Source organism: Balaenoptera borealis, assembly GCF_965194805.1.
Source record: "Balaenoptera borealis genome assembly, chromosome: 1".
Taxonomy (NCBI): Eukaryota; Metazoa; Chordata; class Mammalia; order Artiodactyla; family Balaenopteridae; genus Balaenoptera; species Balaenoptera borealis.
Window position 1 is genome coordinate 193,635,324 of NC_138860.1, and position 14,249 is coordinate 193,649,572.

The 14,249-nt window shown below is 49.5% G+C and overlaps 2 protein-coding genes across 2 annotated transcripts in view; one reads left to right on the forward strand and one right to left on the reverse strand.

Annotated features, from left to right (window-relative positions):
• On the reverse strand, positions 1–4,220 carry LOC309634613 (uncharacterized protein; the record flags this gene model as incomplete). Its single annotated transcript, XM_082404921.1, has 2 exons — positions 1–3,425; positions 3,869–4,220. The coding sequence occupies 2 exons, from the start codon at positions 4,218–4,220 to the stop codon at positions 3,394–3,396; spliced, it is 384 nt and encodes a 127-aa protein (XP_082261047.1). The 3' UTR covers positions 1–3,393.
• Positions 4,097–14,249, forward strand: part of SSU72 (SSU72 homolog, RNA polymerase II CTD phosphatase) — a 25,098-nt gene continuing 14,945 nt past the window's right edge. The window contains exons 1-2 of the mRNA XM_082404922.1: positions 4,097–4,438; positions 13,357–13,500. Coding sequence (XP_082261048.1) covers positions 4,260–4,438; positions 13,357–13,500 — 323 coding nt within the window. The 5' untranslated portion in view covers positions 4,097–4,259. The remainder of the gene's footprint in view (positions 4,439–13,356; positions 13,501–14,249) is intronic.

The following is a 14,249-nucleotide window of genomic DNA, read 5'->3' on the forward strand; positions in this document are numbered from 1 at the left end:
TGCAGAGAGAAAATATCTATAAATCACATATCTGGAATATACATACATAAACTTAATAACAACACAATGATAAATGCACAAATGATTTGGACATCTCAGCAAAGAAGACATAGTGATGGCAAATAAGCACCCGAAATTATGCTCCATTTCATTAGTCACTAGGTAAATACACATTAAAAACACACTGAGATACCATGAGGTACCTCGTCTAAAAATGTCTAAAACTAAAAAAAAAAAAAAAGTCTAAAACTGAAAAGACTAATCACATCAAATGCTGGCAAGGATGTGGAGAACCTGGAACACTGCTCATGGGAATGTAAAATAGTGCATCCACGGGACTTCCCTGGCAGTAAGACTCCACGCTTCCAATGCAAGGGGCACAGGTTCGATCCCTGGTCGGGGAACTAAGATCCCACATGTGGCGTGGCGTGGCCAAGAAAATATGAAGGAAAAAAAAATAGTACATCCGCTTTGTAAACAATTTAGCAGCAGTTTCTTAAAAAGTTAAACGTACATCTAAACATCTGATCCAGTCATCCTACACCCAAGCATTAAGCCAAGAGAAATGAAAGAATACGTCCATACAAAGACTCATTCATGGGGACTTCCCTGGTGGCGCAGTGGTTAAGAATCCCCTGCCAATGCAGGGGACGCGGGTTCGAGCCCTGGTCCGGGAAGATCCCACATGCTGTGGAGCAACTAAGCGCGTACGCCACAACTACTGAGCCTGCACTCTAGAGCCCGAGAGCCACAACTACTGAGCCCGTGAGCCACAACTACTGAAGCCTGCATGCCTAGAGCCCGTGCTCCGCAACAATAGAAGCCAGCGCAACGAGAAGCCTGCACACCACAACAAAGAGTAGCCCCCGCTCGCCACAACTAGGGAAAGCCCACGCACAGCAATGAAGACCCAACGCAGCCAAAAAAAAAAAAAAAAGAGAGACTCATTCATGCATGTTCACAGCAGCCTTATTTGTAATAGCTAGAAGCTGGAAACAACGCAAATGTCTATCAACAGGTTAATGGATAAACAAATGGGGTATATCCATATAATGGCATACTTCTCAGCAACAGAAATGAACTATTTATACACGCAACATTATGGGTGAATCTCAAAATGATTATGCTGAGTGACAGAAACCAGACCCCCCCACCGAAAAAAAAAAGTACTCTATGATTCCATTTATATAAAATTCTAAAATTTACAAACTAATCTATACAACAGGAAGCAGCTCAGTGGTCACCTGGTGAGATGGGGGGGCAGGTGGAGGGGAGCGCAGGGAGGAATTACAAAGGGGTATGAAGAAACTTTTTAAGGTGATAAATACTATCTTGTTGCTATTGTTTTTTTTAAATAAATTTTATTTATTTATTTATTTATTTATTGGCTGCATTGTGTCTTTGTTGCTGTGCGCGGGCTTTCTCGAGCTGCGGGGAGCGGGGGTTACTCTTCGTTGCGGTGCACGGGCTTCTCGTTGAGGTGGCTTCTCTTGTTGTGGAGCACGGGCTTTAGGCACCCGGGCTTCAGTAGTTATGGCGCGCGAGCTCAGTAGCTGTGGCTCGCAGGCTCTAGAGCGCAGGCTCAGTAGTTGTAGCGCACGGGCTTAGTTGCTCTGAGGCATGAGGGATCTTCCCGGACCAGGGCTCGAACCCGTGTCCCCTGCACTGGCAGGCGGATTCTTAACCACTGCGCCACCGGGGAAGTTCCCAAGACTAGTTATATTTCAGCTTGGGGTTCCCACACCATGATGAAAGTATAAAGTTCATCAGATGCTGGTAGCATAAGCACAGACCATGCACAGAGGGCTCTGACACCCACCTGGGCACCTTCACCCTCATGTACCTGCCCGACGAGCACTCAGTGAGTGCCTCTAGAGGGACATTTCTAAATGCACTGCACGTAAGGCAACAAAGCCATCTGGGCTGGAAGTGGAGGCCCTGGCCCTCTGGAGCTCAGAGTCTATAAATGCAGCGGGGCAGAGATGCACAGAATGCTAACAGTGTTCAGACCATAAGAGCAGGTTGAGGGTGGTACTGGGAGCAGAGAAAGGGCAGCGGGAGAGGAGGAGGGCGCGGGTAAGCTTTCTTGAAGCTGGTGATATCCATCTGAATCTCAGTGCCTGGACTAAGACTTGAGGTATGGGGGTGCCATACGCAGAGGTAAAAAAGGCATGGGACAGTTTTCAGCTGGTGGTCCCTTAAGTTCTAAACAAGAAGCAGGGAGAGGTGAGGTAGGAGAGCTCGGTATTGCACCGGTACCGTCAGACCATAATGTCTTTGAATTCAGGAGCACATACTGGGGAAGCCATGGAGGGGGCCTTCCTTTCAAAATGTAAACAGCGCTATTATTTGTGGTGGGGGTAAGAGAAAATACATGTTCATCATAAAATACAAAGTTAAGGAATTCAAAAAAGTATAACGGGCATTCAAAGCACTGTTAACCCTACCACCCATAAATGCCCTCTTTCCGGGGCTTCCCTGGTGGCGCAGTGGTTGAGGGTCTGCCTGCCAATGCAGGGGACACGGGTTTGAGCCCTGGTCCGGGAAGATCCCACATGCCGCGGAGCAACGAAGCCCGAGCGCCACAACTACTGGGCCTGTGCTCTAGAGCCCGTGCTCTGCAACAAGAGAAGCCACCGCAATGAGAAGCCCGCGCACCGCAATGAAGAGTAGCCCCCGCTCGCCACAACTAGAGAAAGCCCGCGTGCAGCAACGAAGACCCAACATAGCCAAAAATAAATAAATAAAATTAATTAATTAATTAAAATAAATAAATAAAAATAAATGCCGTCTTTCCCACTGCCAAATTTCACTGTATGTCTTCCTGGACTTATGTTCTGCATATATTCAAATACATAGAGAGCAGGGTGCGGGGAGTGGGGGAAGATGCCCTCATTCCTCCTCATTCATCCCTCAACCCCCAGGTCCTTCCAAGTAAATGCTTCCTTGTTGCAGTCACGCACTGTCCCTCCCATACACCGCCCCCAAGGGTCCTTAAATATTCTGAGCGTCTGGTTCTCAGCTTTTTTCTCTGTGAAAACATCAGGAGTAATGGTAGGACATCAGTGAGTGTGGCCCCTCACTGCCCTGGCTTCTGAGTTTCTCCCTCTCCAACAGGAAGACTTGTCTTCTACCCTTGCCTGTGGTCACGCCTAGCCTATAGGTATTCAAAAAGCGGCCCCCTCCACACCCTGTTTCAAGTATCCTGCTCTACCACCGTTTGGCTCTGGTGACATTTCTTCCACTAGGATCTCCAATTCAGAGCACACAGTACCTTTCCACTGCCGCCACCCCTTCATGTCCCTTCATGTCTCATCATTTCTGGATCCATGGCGGAGAATCGCCATTCCCTTGCCCCCTCCCTTTGCTGCGCTCCCAGATCAAAACACCAACTCATTTTGGCCACTCCAAGCGGCCGGACGTGGCTGGAGAGCAACAAAACCGGGTTGATTAGTTTCACTGTCATATCATGACTCCAAACCTCGCGCCTCCAAACCAACCCAAGGATCTAAGTCAATTTGCTCTCCCAACCCGGGAGGTCTCCTTACACCTCCTTACGCCTCCTCTCTAGTCATCTCTTCAAATACTTTCACAACTTCACTTAAATGTCAAACTTCCCAGGGTTTTCAGAGGACAGCCGCGCGCTGGCGTCTGCGCGAGCTTGGGGACGGGAGGCCGGTAAGAGGCCGTGGCAGTCGTCCCAGGAGGGGCGCGGGGGCTCGGCCTAGAGCGGTGGAGGCGCGCAAGGAGCGACATGGAGGATCTCGGGGACTGGCTGAGGGTGAACGGAGAGCGGGCGAGGGAGGAGCGGCGGCTCGGGCGGCAGGTGCGAAAACAACCGGGGTGGACGGAGCGCGCAGAGCGGTACCTGGAGACGCCGGCCACGACCTGTCACCTCCAACGCCCGCCCCAGGGGCCGCGGCGCCTCCCGCGTCACTCCCAGCGACGGCGACGGCGCGTGACGTCACAGGAGCCGGCGCGACGCCTCGCGCGTCACTAGCGGCGACGGCGGCGGGGGCTTGTGACGTCAGGACGCCAAAGCGGGGCGCCAGGAGGCTCCCGTGCCAAGCGCCGGCCTCGGCGCTCGCGCCCGAAGCAGCGACGCGCTCGCCGGCCGGTCTGGCGCCCGGGGAGCTGGGCCTCCCACCGTCCGCGGTCCAGCGCTCTGGGCCGGCGCTGGGAGGCCACTGGGACGCCGTACACACGCCCGCGCCGGGCATCCTTACGCGCTACGTCGCCGGCGCCGCCGCTTTCGCGTCATGACTTCCGGGCGCCGGGGCCGCCATCTTGCTCGCGCGGAAGCGGCGCGGCTGGGTGGGAGTCCCGAAGCGGGAGTCGCGGACCGTGCGGCCGCCGCCATGCCGTCGTCGCCGCTGCGGGTGGCGGTGGTGTGCTCGAGCAACCAGAACCGGAGCATGGAGGCGCACAACATTCTCAGGTAGTTGGGGCCTCCGCCCTGGACCAGCGCGCTCCGCGGACGCCGGCCGACCGGCCGTCCCTCCGGCCTTCCCGGCCCGTGCTGGGCGGTTCCGGCTCCCGGCTCGTGCTGGGTGGCGGTGGCCGCGGTTCCCGGCCCTGGTTCTCCCTGACCCGTGCTGGGCGGCCCAGTTTCCCAGGCGGGCGGTGCGCGGCGGCCCCCGAAGGACGGCCGAGAGGCCTCGCCGCGTCCGGGCTCGTTGGCTCCAGGGCCGAGTGCAGCGAGGAATCGACAAAACTCGGTTCGCCGCGCGGTCCCCCACGTGTGCTTAGCGTCGCGAAAAATTCACATTCTGAGCCGAAATGTTTCCGGGTCGCCGAAACCTCAAAGCTGCTAGTAAACCTGAAAGGCTGATGCTGTTCGCGTCTACTTCGTACGCACGTCTGTGTATCTGAAAATCATGGCCTCTGTAAAATGCTCAGCAGTGAGGCGGTAAGTTGCAAGACGAAGGTTAGGGTCCACGAGAGGATAGGCCGGTTGTGCCCAGGGCGTGTCGCCTTTTTATCAAATATGGAAAACTTGGCGCGACAGGATCTCAGGATAGAACAAGTCGTAAAAACACGGAAATGGCCTATTTTAACTTCATGCATTTGTGTATTTGCTTCTATCTACATTTTTCAAGTCTAATGCAAAAAAATCCTTTCTCCTCCCTTGGAAAGTCTCCAGTCGATAATTTCTGAACCACACGTGAGTTTGGTTTCACGTTTCTAGTTTATATTTCAGTGCCAACTCCCCTTTTGTGACCCTGGTGTTGTATATGTTTAATAAAAGTTTATTCCCGTTTGATAAATTTTTTTTCGTTCAAAATCACTTTACAGAATGTGAATTGACCCCTTGAATTACAGTTAAATTTAGGTGTACATGTCAACTTTGACAGTAAAAGTTGAAACTGCCTTTTCTTCCGAAGTTTCCTTATGTGGACATTACAGGACAACCATGCCTCGCTGCTTCTCCTACTACGGCAGTCAGCTTTGACTCTCCTGGGGAAATCAGAATTCTCCCTCGCCCCTCGTTTTTAATGAAGCTGGACGCACCAGGTGTCCACGATCTGCTAGTTATGAGTTTAATTCTTTCTCCATCTGCAGTATTCAGTTAATGTTTTTTGGTCTAGTGTGATATGCTTGGAACCTAACAAACCAACGTGGAGTTCGTTTCTAAACTAGAATTTTTTACACTGTAAAGTTGTTTTAAAATCGGAAAAGTGCAAGAATTACAGTGTGCTGGATCTGATCCCCAAACTGCATTTATCTCTTCAGAGTCACTAAAAGTGGTAAATTTAAGGAAAAGATTGCAAGGTTCACGCTCCAGGAAAATTATTCAAGGAAAATAAAATTTAATGTCTTCAATTAGAATAACAAGTGATCTGGACACCACCTCATTCTGCTGGTTCTGGCTGGTGATCCTTTATTTAAACTCTTCTCTATCTGCATAACAAAGTTGGGGTGAAATCTTACAAAAAGAAATGTTTTTAAATTTCCTGTAGCAACTTTGTTAGTAAATCAGTTCCAAAGTCTTGCCGATCTGATAGCCCTGAGACAGTCACCGCAAGATTTAAGCCCTTGCTTAGTTCAAAGTAACTGGCACAGCCTTGGGTCTCCTGTGGAAATGAGGGTGCAGAAGAGCCCGCAAATAATCACCAAGTAGGAATGCTTGTGTACTTTTACCCGTTTTAGTGTCTTTCAAATTTACTCATGAGAAGAGTAGATTCAGAATGAGGGCAAAAGGAGGTAAGTTTAGGGTAACATACATTATTTGTATCATGAATGTGAAGTTATTTTAGACGTGGATCTTTAATTTCTAAAATGCTTATATTTGGGGGGTGTTTTCCTTTGTTAAAATGATAGTATCTGCTTGTTGCAAAAAATCCTCACTGTAGAAAATACAGAAGATTAAGAAGATAAGGATCACCGTACCATTTCGGTGTACATCCTTCTTTCTGGATGTTCTTGTGAATATACAGACACACTTAAGGGAGATCAAAACACTGTTAGGTAATCTCTCCACAGAACGTGAACATAGTTTGATTTCCGTATTCGTTTGTGCTTTTATTTTTATACATTGGAGTTGAACATATCTATTCATGTTGAGTAATAGCAGTGGTTACAAAACATGACCCAGTACTCAGAGCAATCCTGTGCAGCAGTCGCTTTGGTAACCACTCCCCGTAACAGGTGGTTGGTTTTCAGTTTTATAATGTCCACATCCTTGTGCCGTTTTAAGTATCTTTGTACACTTTTCTAGTTATTTCCTTGGCATAAATTGCTGAGTCAAAAGGTAGGCATATTTTACATTTTCATACATTCTGCCAAACTGCCTTCCAGAAAAGTACCTATTTATAGAATTCCCATTTCCTCACAATATGGGCATTATTTACATCTTTTCATGCTGCTGGGGCAAAAGTATCTCGCCCTTTAGTTTTAAAATTGCTATCGAGATTGAACAACTTTTTGTGTCGTTTTCACTTTTGAAAATTATTTATGGCTTTATTTCGATAACTTACAGGGTTTAAAAGCATGTTTAAGAAATTTATATGATGGTTTTTGTTACAACTAGTAGAGCTTGTAAAAGATTTAGAGACTTAGGCCTTGAAGATGATTGTGAAAAGCATTTAAAAATGGTATGCCAGGGCTTCCCTGGCGATCCAGTGGTTAAGACTCTGAGCTCCCAATGCAGGGGGCACAGGTTCAGTTTCTGGTGTGGGAACTAAGATCCCGCATGCTGCAGGGCATGGCAAAAAAAAAAAAGGTATAAGTGAAAACAGGAAAATTGTGTATGCAGTTTGGTTACAACTAAATAAAACTATGCATAGGAAAGCTTCTGGAATGAACTATCAAAAGGAATGTAGTTGATCAAACATACACGCTAGGTCATTTATTAGTGAAACCCAATTTTATTTTTGCTCCCTTGAAAATCTGCTTAGGCTGTATTTTTCTGACAAGTCGAATACAAGTGTTAATAAATGTTGGCGTTTTCTAGAGCTAGTCATAATATTCCCTGGGGTGATCATTTTTGATCTTTTGAGACTAAATTGTTTGAAATACTAGTTCTGGGAGCCATTCAGGTTTTTTAAGGGGTGCAGGAAGACTATGTTTGTTTCCACAGAGCCTCCTGTTCTTTGTACTCTGTGGATTAAGGTGTCCCTTTGGAGCCAATTTATTTTTTTGTTCCAAACTCTCTCTTAGATGTTAAGGGGCCTGCTGATTTTTGGAAGCTGTTTTTAATTGTAGCAATCCAGAACAGATTTTAAAGAAAGACTTCTCTCTAAATTACTGTTTTCAATCATAACTTCCTGGGCAGTTTGATTTTGGGAGGATGAGCAGAGAGGCTGCAGATGTGGAAGAAACAAGGTTAGAATCAGTCTCTTGAGCTCCTCTGTACCAGGTGCTTTGCAAATGCCATCTGATTTCATCCTCACAACTCTTAGGATGTGCACACGTACACAGGTGAGGAGATAATACCCAGAGCAAGAAGCCCCAGCTCATGAGTGACAGCAAGGATCTGGATACAAGGGGCTCCAGTCCTGATGGATGAGTAGCAGAACTGATGGGATAAAACACGTGCTGGAGGAGGATCCAGGCTGTGGGGAGTGCAACAGTCAGCTGAGGTCCTGTGATTCTCCGATTTGGGGTGGGGCGCTCAAGTCTTAATGTCATGAGTAGAGTATGTGGACCCCAGCCACACTGGGATGGAGGTACTCAGACATCCTCTCCCAGGGGGGACTGAGTCTCAGGGCTGCTGGGATCTGAACACAGGATCTGAGTGAGCCCAGGCAGTTTGACACAGCACTCTCCCAGACGGTGCTAAACTCTCCCCTTGTCTTGAACACATTTCCAGAAGCCTCTTGTCCTAAACCAGGGAGGGATTGTCCGGCTATGCCCTGCGGCCCCTTTGGCTGCATTTTTGATGCTTTGTTTCTGGGTACACTTGAAGAAGGTAAACTGGAAACTACCTGGGGAGGTGGAAGATTTGATATTGTGTGTGTAAGGATAGAAGAGGTGCCTACAGGGGACACGTTTGCCATCATAGATTTTAAGGGACTCTGCATTGTTTTTTTGCTTTTTGTCTTCAGGAGGCAGAACTAAGACCAGAAGGATTGGTTGGAAGAAGGTAGATTTCTGTTTGGATGTGAACATTGAGACGAAACTGGGTAGACCAAGCATGGTATCAGTTCCAGCAGCTAAAACATTTTCCCCTGCGTTAAGGATCATCGTCTCCAACCTTCTGTAGGTGAGAACAGGTCGAGCCCAGGGAAGATAGTTGAGTGGGTTCACCATGGTTAGTAGCGCTTAGCGCAGTGCTGGGGCTGGAACAGCTGAAATCCCAGATCTTGAGGACCTACTCTGCTGGCCCTGCACCCTGGGGAGGCCGACAGTGGCCAGCAGAGCAAGCTGCCCTTTGAGAAGCCAGGGTTGAGGAAGAGCAGGCCTGGAGCAGGGACATCTAAGCAGGAGCTCTCTTGGGGGCTAAACAGAGTGGCACGTTTGACAAGCTCCGTGCGTGGTGATCTCATGCTGAGAGGCCTTTTGGTTTCTTCTTGACCTTGTGGGAGGGTAAGAATAAAATAAACCCTAGAAAACACTGGGATGTGCTTAGGCTGACGTTTTACTAGTGGTGACATCAACTTTACTGGAATGTCAACATTTCAGGAAGTTGACCTTCCCAGGCTTGTGGCTATACCACAGTGAAACTGCAGGCAGGTGTTAAGTGTGATGGTGCTTGAGCAGTTGATTTGTGTTGGGTAAACATGAGGTCATTGTGTAGCTAGAAACTGGGCTGATTAAGCAGTGGGCGATTTTACCTGTAGTAAAGGTGACTTATGCTCGTAAGCATGTTGTGTCCTACTCAGAGACAGGTCCTTCTTTCAGAAGGTTGGCAGTGGTCTCGGATTTCAGTCTTAGCCACGATAATGTTTTGAATTAGGTTAATAACCACACTATAGAAAATAGAAAAAAAATGGCATAACCCATACTGTTAATTTGGGTGTTTTCTTGATTGGTATTCATTTTAACTTTATTATTTTACCTTTAGGCATCAGGATAACAATTGAAACAATCCTATTTCCCAAAATTCAACAATTTTTATGATACTGTAATCTATCTTTTCTATAACTTAACATTTCTGTATCTTAACGTGTAACATAATTTCTATATCTTTCTAATAGATTTTTGATACCTATAAAGACAAGTTTGATAAATACTTGTCTGGAAGATTTGTTTAACATACAAAATAATTGGCCCCTGAGACAAAGCCTTTTGGTGGTCAGCAGTATTTTTAGAGCGCTCAGTCCTTTTATGTAAGAAACACATTGTCCCTGTACATAGTCCACACACAAGATGGGCTGTTCTGTCAGTTGCATGAGCTTAGAAGAAACGGGGCTTCTGTTGTTAACTAGCCTTTTTGCCACTTGTGAACATTTTGTTGGGGGAAGAACAAACTGGGTTTCTTTTTGTGTGTGTGGTTTAAATTCTTCTGCCAGTAAATTCCTCTTTTGGGGTTTCATTTTATTTTTAAATATGCTTGAGTAACATTTCAGGCAGTTGGGGAGGGCAGTGAGGAGAGGGCAGCTGCGGCCCCCCTCCCCCGACAGTTTCTAGTAGGAGAGACCTCACCCAGCCTTTCAGAGACCCAGCAGGCATCCTCTTAGAAGCCCTGTTAGGGATCAGCCGGGTGGAAAATGGGCCCAGGTTATCTGTGGGGTGATTTACTTTCAGGGATATGGACAGTGTTTCACTTGGACACCTAACGCAAACCTCAGCCCCCGTTGTGACAGGAGGTGAGGGAAGGAGATTGTCCACCCGGCAGGAGGCGGGGGCATGTGAGACCCTGTGCTGGGGCCTCTCCACCTGGGACCTCTTGGGAACCCTCTGGGCAGCTTTTCAGTGGCACACCTGCCCTACCCCAACCTGGAACACCCTGGGGTCCTGTCTGGGGCCTGCGTCACGGGGTGCAGGATGTGTTGGGAGCCCCAAGGCACCCTGTCTCCCGTCAACCCCAGCCCCGCCCCGCAGCTTTGCCATCCCTGGGCTTCCCCCGTCCTGTCTCCTGGAGGGTTACCTACTTTGTTCCCACTCCCAGAGCATCTGAGGAGAGGGATTGAGGTCTGTTTCGATCACTGCTGAATCCCCAGCACATATAGTAAGCTCCAGAAAATACTGTTGGATCAAAAATGGAATGGCTAACCTGCCACCAGTAGAAATGGTGGTGGTTTTTCAGTCTTAAAACTTTAGCCATTGGGGATTTAACAGTCTCTGCTGCTGCTGCCTGGCTAAATTAAGGCTTATTCACTATATATTTCATTAATGTATTTCAAGAGTATTTGTGCCTGGGCTCATTTTAATAAATTTGAACTTAACGTTTAAGAGTTGGGCTCATGTAAATAAGTTCTTTAATTATGAGTAAGTATCTCAAAGGAATGACCAGAAGGAAATGACTGAGATGTAGAAATACTGATTTTTTTTTAAAAAGTGATGGAGGAATTGTGTCTAAATCAATCTTTCACTTATTTTTGTTGGGAAGCGTTTTGTTTTTCCCACTGTTCCCCCAAATGATTTTTGGGACTCCTTTTGGAGCAGGCTTCTTAGGTAGCTAGCTGAGAAAAGTGATCTCAACCGTGGTTTCTTATTCTGACCTGTAAAGGCACTATTTCTCACATATTTAACTTACTCATTATTTGGTTTCAAATGACTTGTTTAAAGCATCCACCAGAAGTCAGGCCTTTAGGGCTGCCACCAAAAGACAGGCCTTTCTCCCAAGATCCTGTGAACAGATGTGTGGCCTTTGGAGACAGGCCCGGGGTGGCCCCAGGTGTGTGTCGAGCAGCTGCATTCACGCAGCCACTGTGTCGCTTCCCGGTAAGGTCACACCTTGGGATTCCTCTGCAGGGACTGGACTCAGCTCCAAGCCCTCAGGGACCTTGCTTCTGTGGGTTAGTGTTTTTCCATAGCACACGTTCCTCCCTCAAGGACCTGCTCCCTCCAGGGTATTTTTGGGGTGGGGGCCTTGGCACTACGAGGATAAGCTCTCTGTTTTGGGCAGTTCTTGTGGAGTAGTGGCAAATCATGGAGCCAGCAAGACAAGCGTGGCCCACTGGTATGTGTCCCCATGGCTCTCATGGCCGTGACCTGTTCCCGGTCACTGTCTTGGGAGAGTGTGACCCCCGCGCGGCTGTTGTCAAGGGGGCCTTCATCCCTGGCTTGTTGGTGCTTTGACAGAAAACATTTCTTTTATTGTACGTACCTGACCTGGTGAGGAAACGGGTTGGGTGACGTGGTCTGTTGGGCACCTGCTGGAGCCTGTGGGTGGAGGTGTCCGCGTGGCTGGGCCCTTGCGTCCCAGCCTGCCTCTCCCCGGGGCCTGGAGCTGCACGTAAACAGGGGCCGGGTTGGTTGTGGTCCGTTTACAGCTCAGGTGGCCGTGGCCCCATTCACTCCTCGATCGTGCCTGCTGTCCCCCGTGTTCTCCATCACAGTGACCTCTGGGGCCTGGTTGGGGGCACAGCTCGGGCCTTCCAGGGACAGAGGGACATGACTCGGCTTTTACCAGCTTCAGAGGACTCAGGCAAGGTGTTTGACCCAAACCGGATGAGAAGCGCTTTAAAAACGTGTGTCCGTGAGGCTCTGTCGCGCCAGGCGCAGTGGCTGCGCTCCTCGCGTCCCTCCCCGTTCTCACAGTGGCAGCAAGTGGCCTGTGGGTCCTTCCTGTCTTTTGTGGGAGGACAGCGGCTCTCGGGCTGGGCTTCTAGAAGTGCTGTGTCTGGTGGGAGAGACCGCGGGTCTCGCTCCACGGGCGCCGGGGGCCAAGTGAGGTTTCCTCCCTTATCTGTCCGCCTTTCAGCAGAGAGGGATCGGTGCCCACGAGGGATCGGGGGAGTGGCGCCCGCGGACCTGGGCTTCCCCACATGCTGGGACGTGTGTGCATGGACACACTCGCTCCTCCGTGGGCCTCCAGACGCCTGCAGCGCCTCCTGCTCACGAGGACCAAAACCATCTCCAGATGTGGCCAGACACCCTTGAGCGGCAATAAAATGCACAAAAAAGCTTGAGACAGTGCCCGCGGCCGCCTCAGAGCCTGCGGGGCCGTGAGGAGAACGTCGGGGCTGGTGGGCCTGGGGCCTGCTCCCGAGTTGGCGGGCAGGGATGCGTCCACACGGACGTTTAGTGACGTATAAACACGAGGTTAGGATGAGAAGGCCGTTTCACGTAGACGCTCTGAACACTCCCAGTGTCGGCTTTCACCGCTTGTGAGTTTGAGGGAACGTGGGGCCTGCAGCAGACCCCCTTGAGTGAGCATGGCGTTGGGGCCGCGGTGCGCGCTGACCTTTCTTCCTTAGGGTGCGGTTGTGGCTCGTGGACGCTGCCTGCCAGGGAGGCTCCCTCACTTTATTAGGGGACACTTGGCCATTCCCTTATCTCTGGCCCTCGCAGCCGGCGCCTCAAGGTAGGAGGCCGGGGGTGTGTCCCTCTCCTCGGGGGCTCCGGGAGCTCCATGCTTGGTCCTGGGAAGCCTGCGTCACGGCAGCTGGAAACCTGGACAAATGGTTTCCTTCTAGAGGGCGGGACAGGAGTCAGATGACAAGACGTTCTAGGTGAAATCTCTCTACCACGTGTCTGTCCTGTGGCCATCACAGACATCCACCTCGTTCCCCTACGTTCCAGGATCCTTTGTCTTCTGTTTGGATTGGCTTCATCTAGCTTTTGTGTAACGCGCTATAGGATTTTTTAAAATTTGCAAATAAAATACTTAAAGTTAAGAATTGAGAAACATGTTCTTTGAGACCAACAAAATTGTTCATATAGTCCATTTCCCGTTTCATTTTCCTTTTTAGCATTTTGTGTCTCATTTAATCCAACTGTGATTCTCTTTCGTTTTGTGTCTTTCAGCAAACGAGGATTCAGCGTCCGGTCCTTTGGAACAGGAACTCACGTGAAGCTTCCAGGACCAGCACCCGACAAGCCAAACGTTTATGATTTCAAAACCACATATGACCAGATGTACAACGATCTCCTTAGGAAAGACAAAGAACTGCATCCCAGTGGTTGCCCTTTAACCCTGTGTGCTTGTCTCTGACAGGTGTCACCTGTGGGCACCACTCAGGGGCACCTGTGAGGCAGGGGACGCGGCGGCCCGTTTGAGGTGTGCGGGGTCACTGGGTTTCTGTTCTGGTGCTCACGGGACTGTCCAGAGGTTGGAGCCACTCGGGGCCGTGGGCTGCAGTCCACGTGGACACAGTCGGGGAAGGTTGTGATACGGTATTAGAGCAGCTTAGGTGAGGAAGGTGGGACCCCACCATCTGTGGCTTTGCACACTGCAGGTAGGTGTGCGCGTGGGTGTGCACTGGTTCCCGGGCGGCTGCCTCACACTCTGCTCTTTCTGGAGGGTCAGCTCGTGAGAGGGCCACATTGGGTGCCGAAGGAAGCGTGGTAGAAGCAGGGAATTTGAGGGGACTTGACTTCCTTTCAGGAAGAGACAAAACAGACTGTGTCTGCTTCCTAAGACTCACGGGAAAGGAAGGTATTTTAAAGCCAGATTCGTGTGAATGTGACCCCAGGCTGTGGATATTAAGATCATCCTTGCCGGCCGGGTTTTGACCAGACACTTCACTGTCACCCGGGGCTGCTTTAAATTCCTGGGACGCCTCATGTTACCATGAGTGATGGTGGTTCTCAGGATGGAGACCGGACACATCCCAAGCGAGAGGAGTATAGACAGCGGGTGGAAAGCTTTCTTCACTTCGGCGTTCTTGCAATTGTGAATAAACTATGAACGTTCTCTG